Source organism: Ricinus communis, chromosome 5, assembly GCF_019578655.1.
Source record: "Ricinus communis isolate WT05 ecotype wild-type chromosome 5, ASM1957865v1, whole genome shotgun sequence".
NCBI classification, from domain to species: domain Eukaryota; kingdom Viridiplantae; phylum Streptophyta; class Magnoliopsida; order Malpighiales; family Euphorbiaceae; genus Ricinus; species Ricinus communis.
In genome coordinates this window covers 10,459,628-10,477,498 of record NC_063260.1, presented here as the reverse complement: position 1 = coordinate 10,477,498, position 17,871 = coordinate 10,459,628, and the positions used below count along the sequence as shown (strand labels likewise).

Sequence of the window (17,871 nt, the reverse complement as noted above, 5' to 3'; positions counted from 1 at the left end):
AATTCTATAGAAAATTTCTAGAACCTGCTAAAAATACTTCTAAATAATTATTTAAATTCAACAGGAGTCGAGTCTCCAAAACTACAACATTTTCCCGACTCACCACCAACGCAATTATACCAATAGTAATTAATTAATCATTTTAATCAACATAATCTACAATTTATGTACAACAATTTTCCAGTAATTAAATATTATTCACATTCAACTATGTAACATATTTACTAATTAATAATTAATTTACTAAAATTAGTTCATAATAAAGTATAATTAAAAAAATTATTAATTATAAATTAAATAATTATTAGTGATTTTATATTAAAATTTTGCATCTAAAAATATTATACTGAGATAGATATCCCGTCGTCACACCTGTCCAGTAAAGACTAGGGTTCAATCTTCGAATTTCCAATGATGTTGAAAATTAAATATGAGGGTACCTACATAAAGCTCGCGACCGCAAGAAGTTCAAAAATGGTGTTGTTTTCGTGTGAAGCTCTCTGTAAACCTCCAGATCCTAACCAAGAAGTTTTGGCTCTAGTGAGGCACAAACACCAGCTACCAATGAGGAAGGTTGGACTTGAGGGAAAATGGGTTTATGCTCCTAGGAGTTAAATGCAATAGTTGTCAAAATAAAGAAAATGTCCCTAAGTCCCTTTTTAGTATATTTGCTACAATAACACCAAATTTTTATTAATTTATTCTTTTCTTCTCATTTTTATTTTATATTAGCTAATTAATTCTTTTAATTAAAGCCAATCAATATTAATCTAACTCAATAATTGACAATGGAACAAAATAAAATGATACTTAATATAATTTTTGGTTCAAATTGATAAGAGTTGTTAAGTTTAATATTTAATCAATGTGTAGATACTGAGATTTGGTCAAATTAGTATCCAGTAATTTTAGTTGATTTGATGAATAACAGTCCTAGTTCCTAAAGAGTTTAGTTTTCTTAAAATCTGCAATTATTATTTTAGTAGATATCATTTTCTCTATTTAAATTGTATTGAGTTTCTGATGAATGACAATAACTCTTCAGTCAAAAATTATCTTGTTGTTCTTAATTCCCATTCTAATATTTTATCAACATCTGGTATTAGAGCTTGAAGCAGATGGCATGTGATAACAATGGTTTTGTACAACCATCAATCCTTCGTTTTGATGGTCATTATGATCACTGGAGTATGTTGATGGAAAACTTCTTGAGGTCCAAAGAATATTAGGAAATTATGGAGAGTGGTGTAGCTGAACCAACAGCAAGGGAAACTCTCACTAAAACACAAGCTAAAGCTTTGTCAGATCGAAAGCTCAAGGATCTAAAAGCAAAAAATTACTTGTTTCAGGCAATTGATCGTTCATTTTGGAGACCATTCTCCAAAAGGATACATCCAAACAAATTTGGGATTCAATGAAAAAGAAGTACTCAGGCACAAATAGGGTGAAGCAAGTATTGCTTCAATCCTTGACAAGAGAGTTCGAAGCTCTTCAAATAAAATTAGGAGAGCCTGTTGTAAATTTTATTAGAAGAACAATGGAAATTGCAAACAAGATGCGCTTTCATGGTGCAGACATGGAAGATGATAAAATTGTGACAAAGATATTGAGGTCGATGGGTTCAAAATGGGATTATGTTGTTTGTTTAGTTGAAGAATCTAAAGACATCACTTTTATGTTCATTAATAAGCTTCAAAGCTCTTTGATCTGTCATGAATCGAAGGTCAATCGATCCAATAAAATGGATGAACAAACAACACTCAAAGCTTATATTGAATCATCAAGCACAAAAGGATGAGGCTGTAGAAGAGGTGGACGAGGATGTGGAAGAGGTAGTCGTTGAGATAAAGATGAGAAAAATGATGACAACTCTCATATAAGAAGTGATGATTCTTATAGGAGAGCAAAAGGGCATGGTGATAAATCCAAGATTGAATATTACAGGTGTGGAAACTATAATCATTATAAGAGTGAATGCTACACAAAGCTGCTAAAAGAAAAGGGAGAAATGTCCAACTTTGTTGAATAGAAGGAGGAAGAAACACTTTTGATGGCCTTTTATGCAATGGAGGAGCCTGATCAAAAGACTTGGTATGTAGATACTGGATGTAGCAATCACATGAGTGGGTATAAGCCATCTTTTGTTAATTTAAATGAAAGTTTTCATTCTGTTATGAATCTTGGGGATAAATCAACTGTTAAAGTGATGGGAAAATGAGATATTCAAATTAAAACCAGGAATGATTTTATTGAAACCATTTGAAACATATTTTATGTTCCTGATTTGAAAACTAATCTCTTGAGTGCTGGTCAGTTACAAGAAAAAGGATACATGATCACAATTTTCAGAGGAGAATGTGAGGTGTATGATCCAAAAAGAGAGTCAATTGCTATAATTAAATGACTTCACATAGATTGTTTCCTTTGAAGATCACAACAGTTAATGAATGCTTGTTGGGTAAAGTGGACAATTCATCATGGAATTGGCACTACAAATACGGTCATTTGAATTTGAATGGCTTAAGGACTCTTCATCAAAAGCAAATGGTTACTGGTCTTCCTGCAATTATTCCTCCATCAACAACTTGTGAAGAATGTATTATTGGAAAGCATAAGAGGGATTCTTTCCTAGTGGAAAAGTAGAAAGGGTTTACTCTATACTTGAATTGGTGCATTCAGACTTATGCGGACAAATCAATCCAACTTCAAATGGTAATAAAAGATATTTTATATCATTTATCGATGACTTTAATAGGAAAACTTGTGTCACGACCCACTCTGGGGGCCCGTGACCGGCACTAGGGAATGGGTAGGCTTAAGGCCACCGAAACCCGTAGTAAGCCTTACCAACCCGCAAATCCAAATATACAATTAACCAAATATAAAATAGTCATAATTGTCTTGCATAATACATCATCAAACTACCAACAAGAGTCAGAATAGTTATACAAATTTTAAAATTTCCTACTGCGGATACTCTAGAGTAAAAATGACAAGTATACAAGTACAAGATAATTACAAAAGTCCGAAAAGAAGAAGTCGGATGCGAAAGTCTTTAACTCACACCGAAAAAATTACAACCGAGACCGCTCGAGTGAGTCAAAATCAAATAATCTAAGGGCTTTTGCAACCTTCACATGATATATTAATTATTCAAAACAATATACCAATTTCCGAATATAATTGCGGTCATAATATAAAATCATACACCATAATAATAAAATGATAAAAGGAGAGTGTAAATAAATAAAGACATTTTTACTTTCACGGGACGTGTGGCTAAGTAGAACCCTAACCCCAAATTCTACTTGACCACTTTGGCTCTCTTAATCCAATAAGATCGGCGCCCCGAGAGCAATGCTCACCGTGGGGACCTTACCTCCACCGGTCACTTAAATATCCAAATAAGAAATCTAGTAGCCATTCGGCTCTCTTAATCCAATAAGAAGAGCAATGCTCGACAGGGACCTTACCTCCACCGGTCACTTAAATATCCAAATAAGCCGAGAGCAATGCTCGACCAGGGACCTTACCTCCGTGAATTTACACAAATCAGCCCAGAGAGCCATGCTCGACCGGGGCAAACCCATAAATATCTTATTACATGTCCATGATCATTACCAGGCGGCATGTTCTACAAGCCACATTTCCCAATTCGCAATCATCACATATAATAAATATCATTATCCGATGAACTCAACCAACACATATCGGAAATAAAGATTAAAGATTTAAGGTAAAACAACGTGCAATTTGCGAGGGAAAAATAATAACGCTTATCTTATTATAACATACTAATAATAATATTTATATTATTTCAAATATTAATAATCAAGTGAAATCATTTACCTTGCGATACTAATAATCATATTAAGCACAAATTCTAAATAGCATATTAAAATCAGACTAGCAATAGCGCAAAGATTAAATGACTTTAACTCATGATTTGATGCGTTCCACAGTCCTACGCCTCGGGTGGAGTCAAGGGAAGGCTGAATTATCTAATAACAAAAGACATACAATTAATAGACATTCGAAAATTTTTCCTAAACTTAGACCCTAAGGTCGACTGCCTAGAATTAAATTAGACTCGAGGATTCTGCCGAAAATTTGACAGAACCTCCCCTAAATTACGGATATTTACCCCCCGTAAAACGGGTCCAGGACCTGCCAAAAACATATCAGACATGCTGGAATTTAATAACAGGAGCCGGGCCACAAGAACTGCATTAATATTTTCCCGACTCCAAAACACCACAATCCAAACAATTCAATTTGATTTATTTTTAAACTACCCAACACAAGCAATTAATAGCCTCAATAACTTTCTAATATTATAACAAAATTTTTCAGAGTCTAATAAAATTATACCGAGTTGAAAATTAAAATATTTCGTCCAAAACACTGGGTCCGGAAGTGATCGAATTCAACCGGAGCGCCTACGCCAAGCTCAAGTTGCGAGAGTCCGGGAAGGACAAGAGTTTTGGCCGGAAAGTGGCCGGCGGATCGGGGCCGGAAAGTCGCCGCTCACGCGACACCTTTCAAGGCCGGCAAGGATTTCCGACGGAGGGTTGCTTCAAGGGTTTTCGGGGGTGGGGAGTCCGATTCGCCGACCGAAAACAAGCCGGCAAGAGGCCGAACGGCGAAGACAACTCCCTACCTTCGGAGGAAAGGGAAGGAGAGCTGCAGAGCGGAAGGGAGGAAAGAGGCAGGAAGGGAGGAAGGAAAGGAGGAGGGAGGGAGAAAAAAGTTTTTTATATATATATATAATTATTATTATAACTAAGGGTGTTACATTCTACCCCCCTTAGAAAAGAAATTCGACCTCGAATTTTAAACCATAGCCCACTTAGGATTGAAATAAATGAGGGTAGAGCCTTCTCATTTCCTGCTCGGTCTCCCAGGTACACTCTTCAGACAAATGATTCCGCCACAAAACTTTGACCATCGGAATAATTTTTGAGCGCAGCTGGCGAACTTGAGTATCCACAATCCTGACTGGCTGCTCCTTATAAGTCAAATCTTCACCAACTTCCACATTCTGTGGTTGTAACACATGCGAAGGGTCTAAAATATACTTTCTTAACATCGATATGTGGAATACCGGATGCACGTGCGAGAAGTTCGGTGGCAAGTCTAGTTTGTATGCCACATCTCCAATTCTGCCAATAATCTCAAAGGGTCCCACATAACGAGGTGTCAATTTGCCTTTCTTGCCGAATCGCAACACACCACGCATAGGAGACACCTTCAAGAATACATATTCCCCAACACTGAATTCCACGTGCTTCCGGCTTTGGATCCGCATAACTTTTCGCTACTAAAAGTCTTGATCGTCATGAATAACCTAATCTTTTCTGAAGTGATCTGAACCAATTCCGATCCTGCTAACTTCCGTTCACCAACTTCTTCCCAACATACGGGGGATCTACACTTCCGACCATACAAGGCCTCGAAAGGTGCCATTTTGATACTTGCATGATAGCTATTATTATACGCGAATTCGACCAACGGTAGATACCAATCCCATTGACCACCAAAGTCTATCACGCACATCCGAAGCATATCCTCTAAAGTCTGAATAGTCCTTTCTGATTGTCCGTCCGTCTGAGGATGGAAGGCCGTACTGAAGTCCAACCTGGTACCAAGTTCCTCTTGCAACTTTTTCCAAAACCTTGAAGTAAATTGCGGCCCCCTGTCAGACACTATGGAAACCGGGACGTCGTGAAGACTGACAATCCTTTCCAAATACACTCTTGCATACTTAGCTACAGAATAGGTAGTCTTTACTGAAAGAAAATGCGCTGACTTAGTCAATCGATCCATAATTACCCAGATAGAGTCATAACCAGCAGAAGTCTTGGGTAAGCCTGATACAAAATCCATAGTAATCCTTTCCCATTTCCACTCTGGTATAGGAAGCGGTTGCGATGCTCTAATTTAACCTATTGACACGTCAGACATTTGGAGACAAACTCTGCTACATCTCTCTTCATCCCGCTCCACCAATAATTTCCTTTCAAATCATGGTACATCTTTGTGGAGCCCGGATGCACGCTGTAAGTTGTACAATGAGCTTCTTCTAAAATCTTCTTCCTGAGATTATCCACATCGGGAACACAGCCCTAGAGCCCATCATGAGGGTGCCATCATCATTTATAATAAAGTTATTAGCTCGACCCTGCTGCACATCTTCCAAGATTTTCTGCAACTGTGGGTCCCGATTCTGAGCCATCCTGATTTTGTCGACAAGCACAGACCTAACCCTGAAATGTGCTAACATCACACCCGATTCTAATATTTCCACCTGAAACCCTTGATCATACAGTTTCATGCAACCCTTCGGTCTCTTCTCTACACTAACATGAGCAAGACTACCTACCGACTTCCCTTTCAAAGCATCGGCCCACAACATTCGCATTACCCGGGTGGTAGAGAATATTACAATCATAGTCCTTCGGAAGCTCTAACCACCTTCTCCGCCTCAGGTTCAAATCCTTCATTGGAAAATATACTTTAAGCTTTTATGATCCGTATAAATCTCGACGTCTCTCCATGAGATAGTGCCTCCAAATCTTTAATGCAAAGATTACTCGCCATCTCCAAATCGTGGGTCGGGTAATTTTGTTCATGCTTCTTCAATTGCCTAGACGCATAAGCTATTACCTTTCCATTTTGCATCGGAACACAACCCAAACCCACTCTAAGAAGCGCAATACACCGTGAATCCACCATCCAAGGTAAGGTCAACACCGAGTCAAGTCAAACAAAGGCTTCAACTTTTGAAAGCTTCTCTCACACGCCAATCCATCGAAACTGACATTTTTCCGAGTCAACTTAGTCAAAGGCCGCTATCCTCGAAAAGTCTTGCACAAATCGACGGTAGTAACGCACTTGAAGTTGGCCTCTGCCAATCAGTCACTGCCTCCACTTTCTTAGGGTCCACTTGAATACCCTCTTTAGACACTATGTGCCCCAGAAAAGCAACGCTTTCCAACCAGAACTCGCACTTGGAGAACTTAGCGTACAATTGATGCTCCCTCAAAGTCTGAAGTACTATCCTCAAGTGCCACGCGTGCTCCTCTTCGCTTTTGGAATAAACCAAGATATCATCAATGAATACGATGACAAAACGATCCAGAAATTCCTTGAACACTTGATTCATCAAATCCATAAAAGCCGCAGGGGCATTAGTGAGTCCAAACGACATCACCAGAAACTCATAATGCCCATAACGCGTCCTGAACGCCGTCTTTGGCACATCTTCACCACGGATCCTTAACTGGTGATACCCTGATCGTAGATCAATCTTGGAGAAATACACCGCGATCAAATAGGTCATCGATGCGAGGAAGCTGAATCGATGCAAAGACGCAAGGTGCCATCCTTCTTCTTTCTGAGCGGGCAGGAGCACCCCAAGGAGACGTACTAGGTCTAATGAAACCCTTATCTAGGAGGTCTTGCAACTGCTCCTTTAGCTCTCTTAACTCGGCCATTCTAGGCGAAGAGATAGGTGTTGTACACGTCGAATTCTATCTCTATCACGGCAATCCGTAGTTCTTCCGGAAATACATCGAAACTCGCGAACCACCTGAACGTCTTCGACGCAACCTTTCCTTGCAGAGGTATCCCTAACCAAAGCCAAATATCCCCGACATCCGCGGCGAAGCATCCGCCTAGTCCGACACGAGATTCGTGGGAGAAGGTATCCGCTCACCTTTAAAATAGAACTCGAGTCTCCGTGAATTCGGAAAGTCACTTGTTTCTCCCAACATGGCGAAATGCAAAGCTAACCAATCCATTCCCAAAATCACATCAAAATCCATCACATCTAAAAGAATTAGGCCGAAGAACCAAATCTCGACTCGGCGGACCGGAGCCTAACGGGCCGGACATCCAATCTTATGGCAAAACTAGGCGATACGAAAGAATGGGTAGCCCCGTGGTTTAACAAAACTCTAGCCTCGGAATGACAAACAAGAATAGTACCTGACACCACAAACATTTGAGGCTCGCGCATCTTGAGGAGTAAGGGTAAACACTCTAGCTTGCCCGGCTGACTGAGACCACAGGCTCGACCTTGAACCTTGCCCCAGACCGGCCTCCGAAGATCTCCCTCCAAAACTACGGCCTGGCCAACAAACCGAGATCCATCTTGAAAATGTTCCGGGGTTGCAGGAAAGTCGCACTAATGGATGAGCCTTGCGAAAGCCGGTCGACCGAAATAGCGAGGACACTCTCGAGCCATATGTCCCATCTCACCACACCTAAAACAGGCTCCACTAGACGTTAGGCACGGTCCCCGATGTGACTGCCACACATCCGACATGTCGGCCCCGAACTAGTCTTCTTTGAAACCCGAACTCGCCCACTACCATCAAGCCTCGACCGGTCAATCCTCGGCTACTCCTCCGATTACGCCTACCCTTTCCGTGGATGCGGTGACTTCTCGCACGGCCGGTACCTCTAGAGTAACTTCCACTACCATAGTACGGCACGACAGTGACCGGACCCACCCACAACCGGTTTTCTTCCTACAATCGCCGGTCCCTTGACTAAACCCTCGTAGCGTCATCTCCATCGCCTCGCCATGTCAGAACTTCTAGGAAGCTACTCCTCCTAGATTGAACCAAGGAAACAAACTCGGGCCGAGCCCTCGAAATGTATTCTTTGTTCTTACGCTCCTCAGTCCCGACAAGGTGCATACCTACTCACCGAACAAATTGCCCGGTGTATTCAGCCACGATGATTCTCCTTAACTAACCTTTCAAACCTCTCTCTATACTCCCGCCTTACACCGAAAGGGATGAAGTACTCTTGAATCATCTCCGAATTGCCTCCACGACAACCCATCCGAAAGGCGGATATAATCTCCGAACCACTGGGATGCTATTCCTTCAAGGAAAACCCGGCCATCTCGATGGTCCTCCCTGTCGAAGGCAAATCAGACGCCTCTTTTCAACCTCATCCAAAAGTCCGGAGGGTCTCCAAATTTGTCCCATCAAACTCCACAGGTCTTAACTTGGTATACTCAGACATAGGGACATCGTCCGGATTCCTAATACCGGACCCACTAGCACGGCTTCCTGCACCCTGAGCAGCCTGCTGCTGCTGAAAGGCTAGCAACTGCTCTAGGGCCCTCTGCATCCCAGTCATACTAGACACAAAAGCCTCCACTGGGATTTCACCAGCACCATGTACCTCCTGAGCCTCGCCCTGATCTGGTTGGGCAGCTGCTCGAGGCCTACCTCGCCTTCTGGTACCATGGGCTGGGTCCGGAGGAGCCGTCTGAGCAGAAAACTCATCTTCGCCTTCCTGGGCCGATGCTGCAGTCGCTCGGGTTCTCGGCATTGGTAAGAGCTGAAAATGAACAACAAGCTATTAACCCAACAGACTCTCTAACGATAGCGCAGATACTAGAATCAACGAAACATGCAAGGACATACTCAATTTATCCTAGTTTCCGCAGTAGTTTAGAAAGCTAACCTAGGTCGAAGGAAAAACTAAACCTAAGCTCTGATACCAACTTTGTCACGACCCACTCTGGGGGCCCGTGACCGGCACTAGGGAATGGGTAGGCTTAAGGCCACCGAAACCCGTAGTAAGCCTTACCAACCCGCAAATCCAAATATACAATTAACCAAATATAAAATAGTCATAATTGTCTTGCATAATACATCATCAAACTACCAACAAGAGTCAGAATAGTTATACAAATTTTAAAATTTCCTACTGCGGATACTCTAGAGTAAAAATGACAAGTATACAAGTACAAGATAATTACAAAAGTCCGAAAAGAAGAAGTCGGACCGCCGACGAAAGTCTTTAACTCACACCGAAAAATTACAACCGGTCTAGAGTGAGTCAAAATCAAATAATCTAAGGGCTTTTGCAACCTTCACATGATATATTAATTATTCAAAACAATATACCAATTTCTGAATATAATTGCAGTCATAATATAAAATCATACACCATAATAATAAAATGATAAAAGGAGAGTGTAAATAAATAAAGACATTTTTACTTTCACGGGACGTGTGGCTAAGTAGAACCCTAACCCCAAATTCTAACAAACCCACTTTGGCTCTCTTAATCCAATAAGACTGGCGAGAGCAATGTTTCACCGTGGACCTTACCTCCACCGGTCACTTAAATATCCAAATAAGAAATCTAGTAGCCATTCGGCTCTCTTAATCCAATAAGATCGGCGCCCCGAGAGCAATGCTCGACCAGGACCTTACCTCCACCGTCACTTAAATATCCAAATAAGAGAGCAATGCTCGACCAGGGACCTTACCTCCTAATTTACACAAATCAGCCCAGAGCCATGCTCGACCGTGGCAAACCCATAAATATCTTATTACATGTCCATGATCATTAATGTAACCCATCGTATGTTCTACAAGCCACATTTCCCAATTCGCAATCATCACATATAATAAATATCATTATCCCGATGAACTCAACCAACACATATCGGAAATAAAGATTAAAGATTTAAGGTAAAACAACGTGCAATTTGCGAGGGAAAAATAATAACGCTTATCTTATTATAACATACTAATAATAATATTTATATTATTTCAAATATTAATAATCAAGTGAAATCATTTACCTTGCGATACTAATAATCATATTAAGCACAAATTCTAAATAGCATATTAAAATCAGACTAGCAATAGCGCAAAGATTAAATGACTTTAACTCACAGATTTGATGCGTTCCACAGTCCGCTCCTACGCCTCGGGTGGAGTCAAGGGAAGGCTGAATTATCTAATAACAAAAGACATACAATTAATAGACATTCGAAATTTTTCCTAAACTTAGACCCTAAGGTCGACCGCCTAGAATTAAATTAGACTCGAGGGATTCTCAAAATTTGATGTGAACCTCCCTAAATTACGGATATTTACCCCCCGTAAAACGGGTCCAGGACTGCCAAAAACATATCGGACATGCTGGAATTTAATAACAGGAGCCGGGCCACAAGAATCGCATTAATATTTTCCCGACTCCAAAACACCACAATCCAAACAATTCAATTTGATTTATTTTTAAACTACCCAACACAAGCAATTAATAGCCTCAATAACTTTCTAATATTATAACAAAATTTTCGAGTCTAATAAAATTATACCGAGTTGAAAATTAAAATATTTCAAGAAAACACTGGTCCGGCCGGTCCAAGTCGAATTCAACCGGCGCCACGCCTCAAGTTGCGGAGAGTCCTAAGGACAAGAGTTTTGGCCGGAAAGTGGCCGGCGGATCGGGGCCGGAAAGTCGCTGCTCACGCGACACCTTTCAAGGCCGGCAAGGATTTCCCACGGAGGAGGGTTGCTTCAAGGGTTTTCGGGGGTGGGGAGTCCGATTCTAGATCGCCGAAAACAAGCCGAGAGCCGAAGCACTCTACCTTCGGAAAGGAGGAAAGGGAAGGAGAGCTGCAGAGCGGGAAGGAGGAAGGTGTCACGGAAGAAGGGAGGGAGAAGGAAGGGAGGAAGGAAAAGGAGGAGGGGAGGGAGAAAAAAAGTTTTTTTTTATATATATATATAATTATTATTATAACTAAGGGTGTTACAACTTGGGTCTATTTTTTGCAAGAAAAATCTGAAGCATTCAATGCATTCAAGAGTTTCAAAGCTCTTGTTGAGAATAAAGCTAATAAGAAGATTAAAACCCTTAGAACATATCGAGGAGGAGAATTCTACTCTAATGAATTTGTTGCATTTTGTGAAGCAAATGGGATTAAAAGATACTTGATAGCCCCATACACTCTATAGCAAAATAGATGAGTGAGAGGAAGAATAGAACAATCTTCAACATGGTCAGGAGCTTGCTAGCAACAGGAAGGGTTCCAAAACAGTTATGGCCTGAATCAGTAATGTGGTATGTTCATGTTTTAAACAGAAGTCCAACTTTTGTGATGAAACACATGACACCTCAAGAGGCTTGGAGCGGTAAGAAGCCTATTGTTGATCATTTTAAGGTATTTGGGTGCATTGCATATGCACACGTACCTGATGAAAGACGAGGCAAACTTGATGCCAAAAGCGAGAAATGTGTATTTCTTGGTGTTAGTAAAACCTCAAAGGCTTATAAGCTATATAATCCTTTGACAAAGAAAGTTGTAATAAACAGAGATGTAGTATTTAATGAAGAAACTAGATGAATTGGATTGATGGCAATGCAGCATCAATGTCAGTATTGGTTGACGAAGTTTCAATTGGTGAGGAAGAGGTTGTTGAAATCCAAAAGCAGCAAATTGAAATCGAGGAGCAACCTGAAATTGGGCAACAATCAGTTTCACCTCAAATCGTTACTCAATCTAATCAACATTCAGAAGAAGAAGAAATGAGATATTATTTGAGGGACGAAAACTCAAGAAAACGGCCAACATGGACAATGGATTATGATGATATTAGTTTAGATGATGATGCTTAAATTACTTTGTTTGGAGATAGTGACCCAATCACATTTGATGAGGCTATGAAAGAAAAGCAATGGTGAGAAGCAATAGATAAAGAAATTGAGTCCATTTAGAAAAATCACACATGGGAGCTCACTGATCTTCCTAAAGGTCAGAAAACCATTAGTGTCAAATGGGTCTTCAAGACGAAGTTGAATGAAAAGGCGAGATTGATAAGCACAAGGCTCATTTGGTGGCAAAAGGCTACAAGCAGAAGCATGGGATTAATTATAAATAATTTTTCGCTCCTTTAATGAGGTTGGATACAATCAGATTGGTGATTTCTTTAGCAGCACAACACTCGTGGTTGATCCTTCAATTAGATGTAAACTCAACTTTCTTGCATGGCAACTTACAAGAAGAATTATTCATTGATTAGCCACTTGGTTATGAGAAGAAAGGAAGGGAAGATAAGGTTTATCGCCTGAAGAAAGCCTTCTATGGACTAAAATAGGAACCTAGGGCCTGGTACAGTCGCATAGATGCTCATTTTGCTAAGCTTAGATTTCAGGAATGTCCCTTTGAGCATATTCTTTATGTCAAGTCTGAAGGAGGTAAAATGCTTATTGTTTGTCTTTATGTTGATGACTTGATATTTACTGGTAATAATACTGACATGTTTGATGAATTTAAGATGTTTATGATGAAAGAGTTTGAAATGACTAATTTGGGCTTAATGCGGTACTTTGTGGGACTAGAGGACATTCATACTATTGCTGGTAATTTCATCTGTTAACAAAAATATGCCCATGAGATTCTTTCAAGGTTCAAAATGACATATTGCAAGTCATTTAGTACACCTACTGAACCTGGTTTAAAGTTGCATAAAGATGACGGAGAAAAAGGAGTAGATGGTACTCATTTTAAGCAAAGTTGGCAGCCTCATTTACTTGACCTCTACCAGGCCAGACGTATGCAATGAGTTTAATTAGTAGATACATGGAAAAACCATATGAGATGCATCTCAATGCAGCTAGAAGAATTCTTGGATATATAAAAGGGACAACTGATTATGGTGTGTTTTACAAAAGGCACAATACTGATAGCTTTGTTGGGTATACTGATAGTAATTATACAGGGGACATTGATGATTGCAAGAGCACGTCTGGTTATGTCTTCATGCTCAACTCAGGTGCAATATCATGGCTTCTAAAGAAGCAGTAGATAGTTACACTTTCCACAACTAAGACTGAATTTGTGGCAGCAGCTTCAAGTTTGTGTTAAGCTTTGTGGCTTAGAAATATGTTCCAAATACTTGGAGTTGAGCAAAAGATTCCAACCATCATATATTGTGATAATATGTCAACTATCAAGTTGTCAAGAAATCCAGTGATGCATGGGAGAAGTAAACATACTGATGTTCGCTTTCATTTTCTGAAAGATCTTTGCAAAGAGGAAAAAATTGAGCTGCAGTACCGTAAGAGCAATGAACAGGTTACTGATATTCTAACCAAGCCACTCAAATATCCAGCATTTGAAAAGCTAAGGAGGATGCTTGGAGTTTGTTCTTCTCAAAGTATTATTATTTCAATGAAATCCTAAACTGTTTCAGCAGAAATCAGTTTAAGGATGGATGTTAAGAGTTGTTAAGTTTAATATTTAGTCAATGTGTAGATACTGAGACTTGGTCAAATCAGTATCCAGTAATTTTAGTTGATTTGATGAATAACAGTCCTAGTTTTTAGAGAGTTTAATTTCCTTAAAATCTGCAATTATTGTTTTAGCAGATATCATTTTCTCTATTTAAATTGTATTGAATTTATGATGAATAACAACAACTTTTCAGTCAAAAATTATCTTGTTATTCTTAAATCCCATTCTAATAATTTATCAACACAATTGCATATTTTTAAGAATAAATATATACAAAATGAGACTGACTTAAATAAAATCAAATTTATCCTTTTTCAAATCAAGAAAACACAGTTATTTGTGAAAATAAGAATTAAATGGCACTTTATGATAATTGATCAATAAAATAATTCATTTAATGCTCAAATTAATATTGAAATTATTAACTTATTAAAATTCCCAAAAAACAATTGAAATAAAAATTTAAAATTTGACAGGGTATTTTGTATATATATGAAAACTATAATAGTATTTTATATCTCAACAAATATTTTTCATTCTTTTAAATTTTCTAGTTTCGACATGAATAATTGAGTTCATTTAATTATTAACAAAATTGAATTTAATATATAGAAGTGTGTTCTTGATGTATTTGTGAAAAGAAGGGAGATTAGTGTTTTGTCAAGCTCATAATGCTATAGGATTATAAGTTTATCAATAAAGCAATTCACATCTAGTTGCCTATTACTATCATTTCAAACCTTTAGGAAAATGAATCATACAATTATTTTGCATATGACTCTGTGAAGCTTTAAAACATTCACAGTTAGGTAAAGGTGGAAGATTAGCATATTTATCCCATAGCATTCTCAACTGAGTGAAATTCTTTGCAACACTTGTAGAACCTTGCTTAAAAGAAAACAATTCTTCTTGTAAATCTGCAATACGCATAGAACCTCCTCATGAAAACGGTCTTTCAAATCATTTCTGATATCTGATTAAAGCTGAATCAAGAGAAATCATACTCTAAGGAATCCGTAGTGATATAGATTTAAGCAACTAAGATAACACCATTATATTAAATCTCTCCCATGCTAGATACAAAGGATCATCAACATCTGGAGGTTTGATAACTCCATTAATGAACCGTAGCTTGTTGTTGGAAGTGCAATTTTCATTGCTCTCAACCAGGTACAAAAATTTCCACCAGTAAGAACTGCACTAACAAGCACTAAGGCTGGGTTCTCATTAAGATGGAAATAATAAGGAGTAGAAGGCATCTCTTCAGTTCTAGGTTGTGTTGCCATTACTGATTTCAGAGAATATAAGAGCTAAGTTTCTATTTGGCTACGAAGAGAGTTAAGAAAAGAAAGACAGAAATTTGTAGGAAGAATAAGAAGAATATAAAGATAAGAGCACTGCAAGAATCAGTAGCACAAAAGGAATCTAAAGAACTCGTTTATTCTGAGAAAAAAAAAAAAGAAATCAGTGAGGGTTTTTATTGTTTGTTTCTCAAGAAAATAAGAACGAAAATGGAGAAAAAATATTGAGCTCTGACACCATAATTTAGAAAGTTAATCTTTATTAATTGAGAATTAACAAATGTGAATAAGATTAACTAGTCTAACATGTATATACTCTAACTGACTGACTAACTAGGAGATGAGAAAACAGCGGCCTGCTGACTCAACAAGGCAATTACAATAGCTTAACCAATCAAAAGAAGGAAAGAGAATTTATAATAATTTTGTTAATTTAGCGTGTGATGAGTTCGTATATAATTTTTAATCTACTTATTCTTGTTTAGCTTGTCATGAGTTCATAAATAATTCTTAATCTTGTTTCACATGTATCCTATTTTAACACACTATTGCCCATGCTTTCTTATTAGTTTTGGCTATATTTATTTGATAATGAATGCGCTTAATAGAATTTATTTCACAACTGATAATTGAAAGAGCTAACATACTAAGACAAAGTACATTTAGATAATTACTCATTTTACTAATCATGATAAACCGAAAGAAATAATCTTACGGTTTAGAGTTTTAATCCTCCTTATGTTGGTATGTGCATAGCTGATGAGCTAAAATGATTTTGTCTCATTGGAATTTAAAGAATGAGATTTTTTCAATTATTGCTGATAATGTGACCTATAATGATGCTATGATTTCTATTTGTAAGTTATCTTATGCTGAAACAATCTTTTATATATGATGGAGCTTTCTATCAAGTCTATTGTTGCACTCATAGTTTGACTTTAATTGTATAATCTAGCTTGAATACTATTGAAGACATTCTCCATAACATTAAAGAAGTTATAAAGGATAATAAAAACCAGTAATTCAAAGAAAAAAAATGATATTACAAAAAAATTCCAATTAGAAGTTAGAGGAATAATTAGGCTTTGATGCTAATACAGCGTGGAATTCAACTTATCAAATGCTTGATATTACTCTGTATCATAAGGGTGTGTTTAATCATCTTGGGGGTTAAAATCATGCATTTATAATTTATGAAACTTCAATTATAAAATAGGAAAATGTTACCATGATTCATAAGTTCTTAAAGATATCTTTTGAAGTGATATGTGTGTTTTCAATATATAATTCTTCTACCTCAAATATGTCTTTTGAAGTAGTATATATGTTAAAATCATTCAAAGTTGATAGAAGTAGCAATTAGACCATCAAAAATTTTATTTACTACCACTAAGGTTATGCAACTAAATTCGAGAAGTACTAGGCTGACTATAATGGAGTTTTGAGTTGTGTTGCACTAGATTCAAGGTGAAGTTCTTACGGTATTGCTATACTAAAATTCATAGTAAGGATAATGTTCCGCATCAGATTAAAAATATTATGTCAACTGTTTGTAAATTATTTTAAAGAGTACAAGTAACCAACTATTGCGCCTTCTAATGTTGGTAGTCTTGGAACCTCAACTCAAGGGCCATCAAGTGGTGTAAACTTTGGTAGTGTTGGATGAAACACCTATCTCTAAAACATGATTTGGATGAAGAGTTGGATGTTTTAGAATTTTAGAATAAAAGTTCAGTAAGATAAATGGAGCTTTCAAAGTTGGTATATGACATTTTATCTATTTCGATGACTTCAGTTGCCAACTTTAGCACAAAAGACAAAATCATATCCATATCCAGAAATTTTCTAAAGTTAAAGATTATTCAAGCTATAGTTACTCTTAGAAATTGTTTTCAAGTAGAAAGTAATTTATATTATATATCTTAGCTTTTTTTATCATATTTCACTAGAAAAACAATTTAGAGAACATTATATGTAGTCGTTAACAAAAATAGCAAGTATACATTGTGGTTTCTATTGTGCTATCCTTGTGTGGTCACTACTTGGTCTCGAATTGATCGTTATAGTTTTGACATGAGAGACCACTAGAATACTACTTAGCAATCACTTGATGTGGTTACCATTTATTCATTGTGATCGCTAATTGAAAATATTCATCTTATAAAAACCACTTAGCAACCATATAATGTGGTAGTTAAAGTTAGAAACTACATATGTGGTAGCTAAATTAGTCTTTGATTTTGTTTTAAAAATTAATTTCTGATTGATATTTTATTATAATTTCTTATACAAATATAAACATTAAGATTAAAAATATAAAAAATTAAAATTAATAAACAATCAAAATTATTCCAATCAAAGAAATAATATTATATAATTATATCCAAAAATGAAATATATTTAACTATTATATTACATAACTTTAATTAAAAAATACAAAATTATAAAATCGTAAACTCTATCAGGAAACAAAAATATTATATCTAACATATCAACACACATCACAACCAC

The 17,871-nt window shown here is 37.5% G+C and overlaps 1 protein-coding gene across 1 annotated transcript; it reads right to left on the bottom strand.

Moving 5' to 3' along the window:
• Positions 1 to 8,964: 8,964 nt before the first annotated feature.
• Positions 8,965 to 9,804, bottom strand: LOC125369998. Its single transcript, XM_048373552.1, has 2 exons — positions 9,785 to 9,804; positions 8,965 to 9,360 (listed from the first exon to the last, which is right to left on the bottom strand). Exon 2 carries the CDS (start codon positions 9,349 to 9,351, stop codon positions 8,965 to 8,967), a length of 387 nt encoding a protein of 128 aa, XP_048229509.1. The 5' UTR covers positions 9,352 to 9,360; positions 9,785 to 9,804.
• Between the last annotated feature and the right edge of the window lie 8,067 nt (positions 9,805 to 17,871).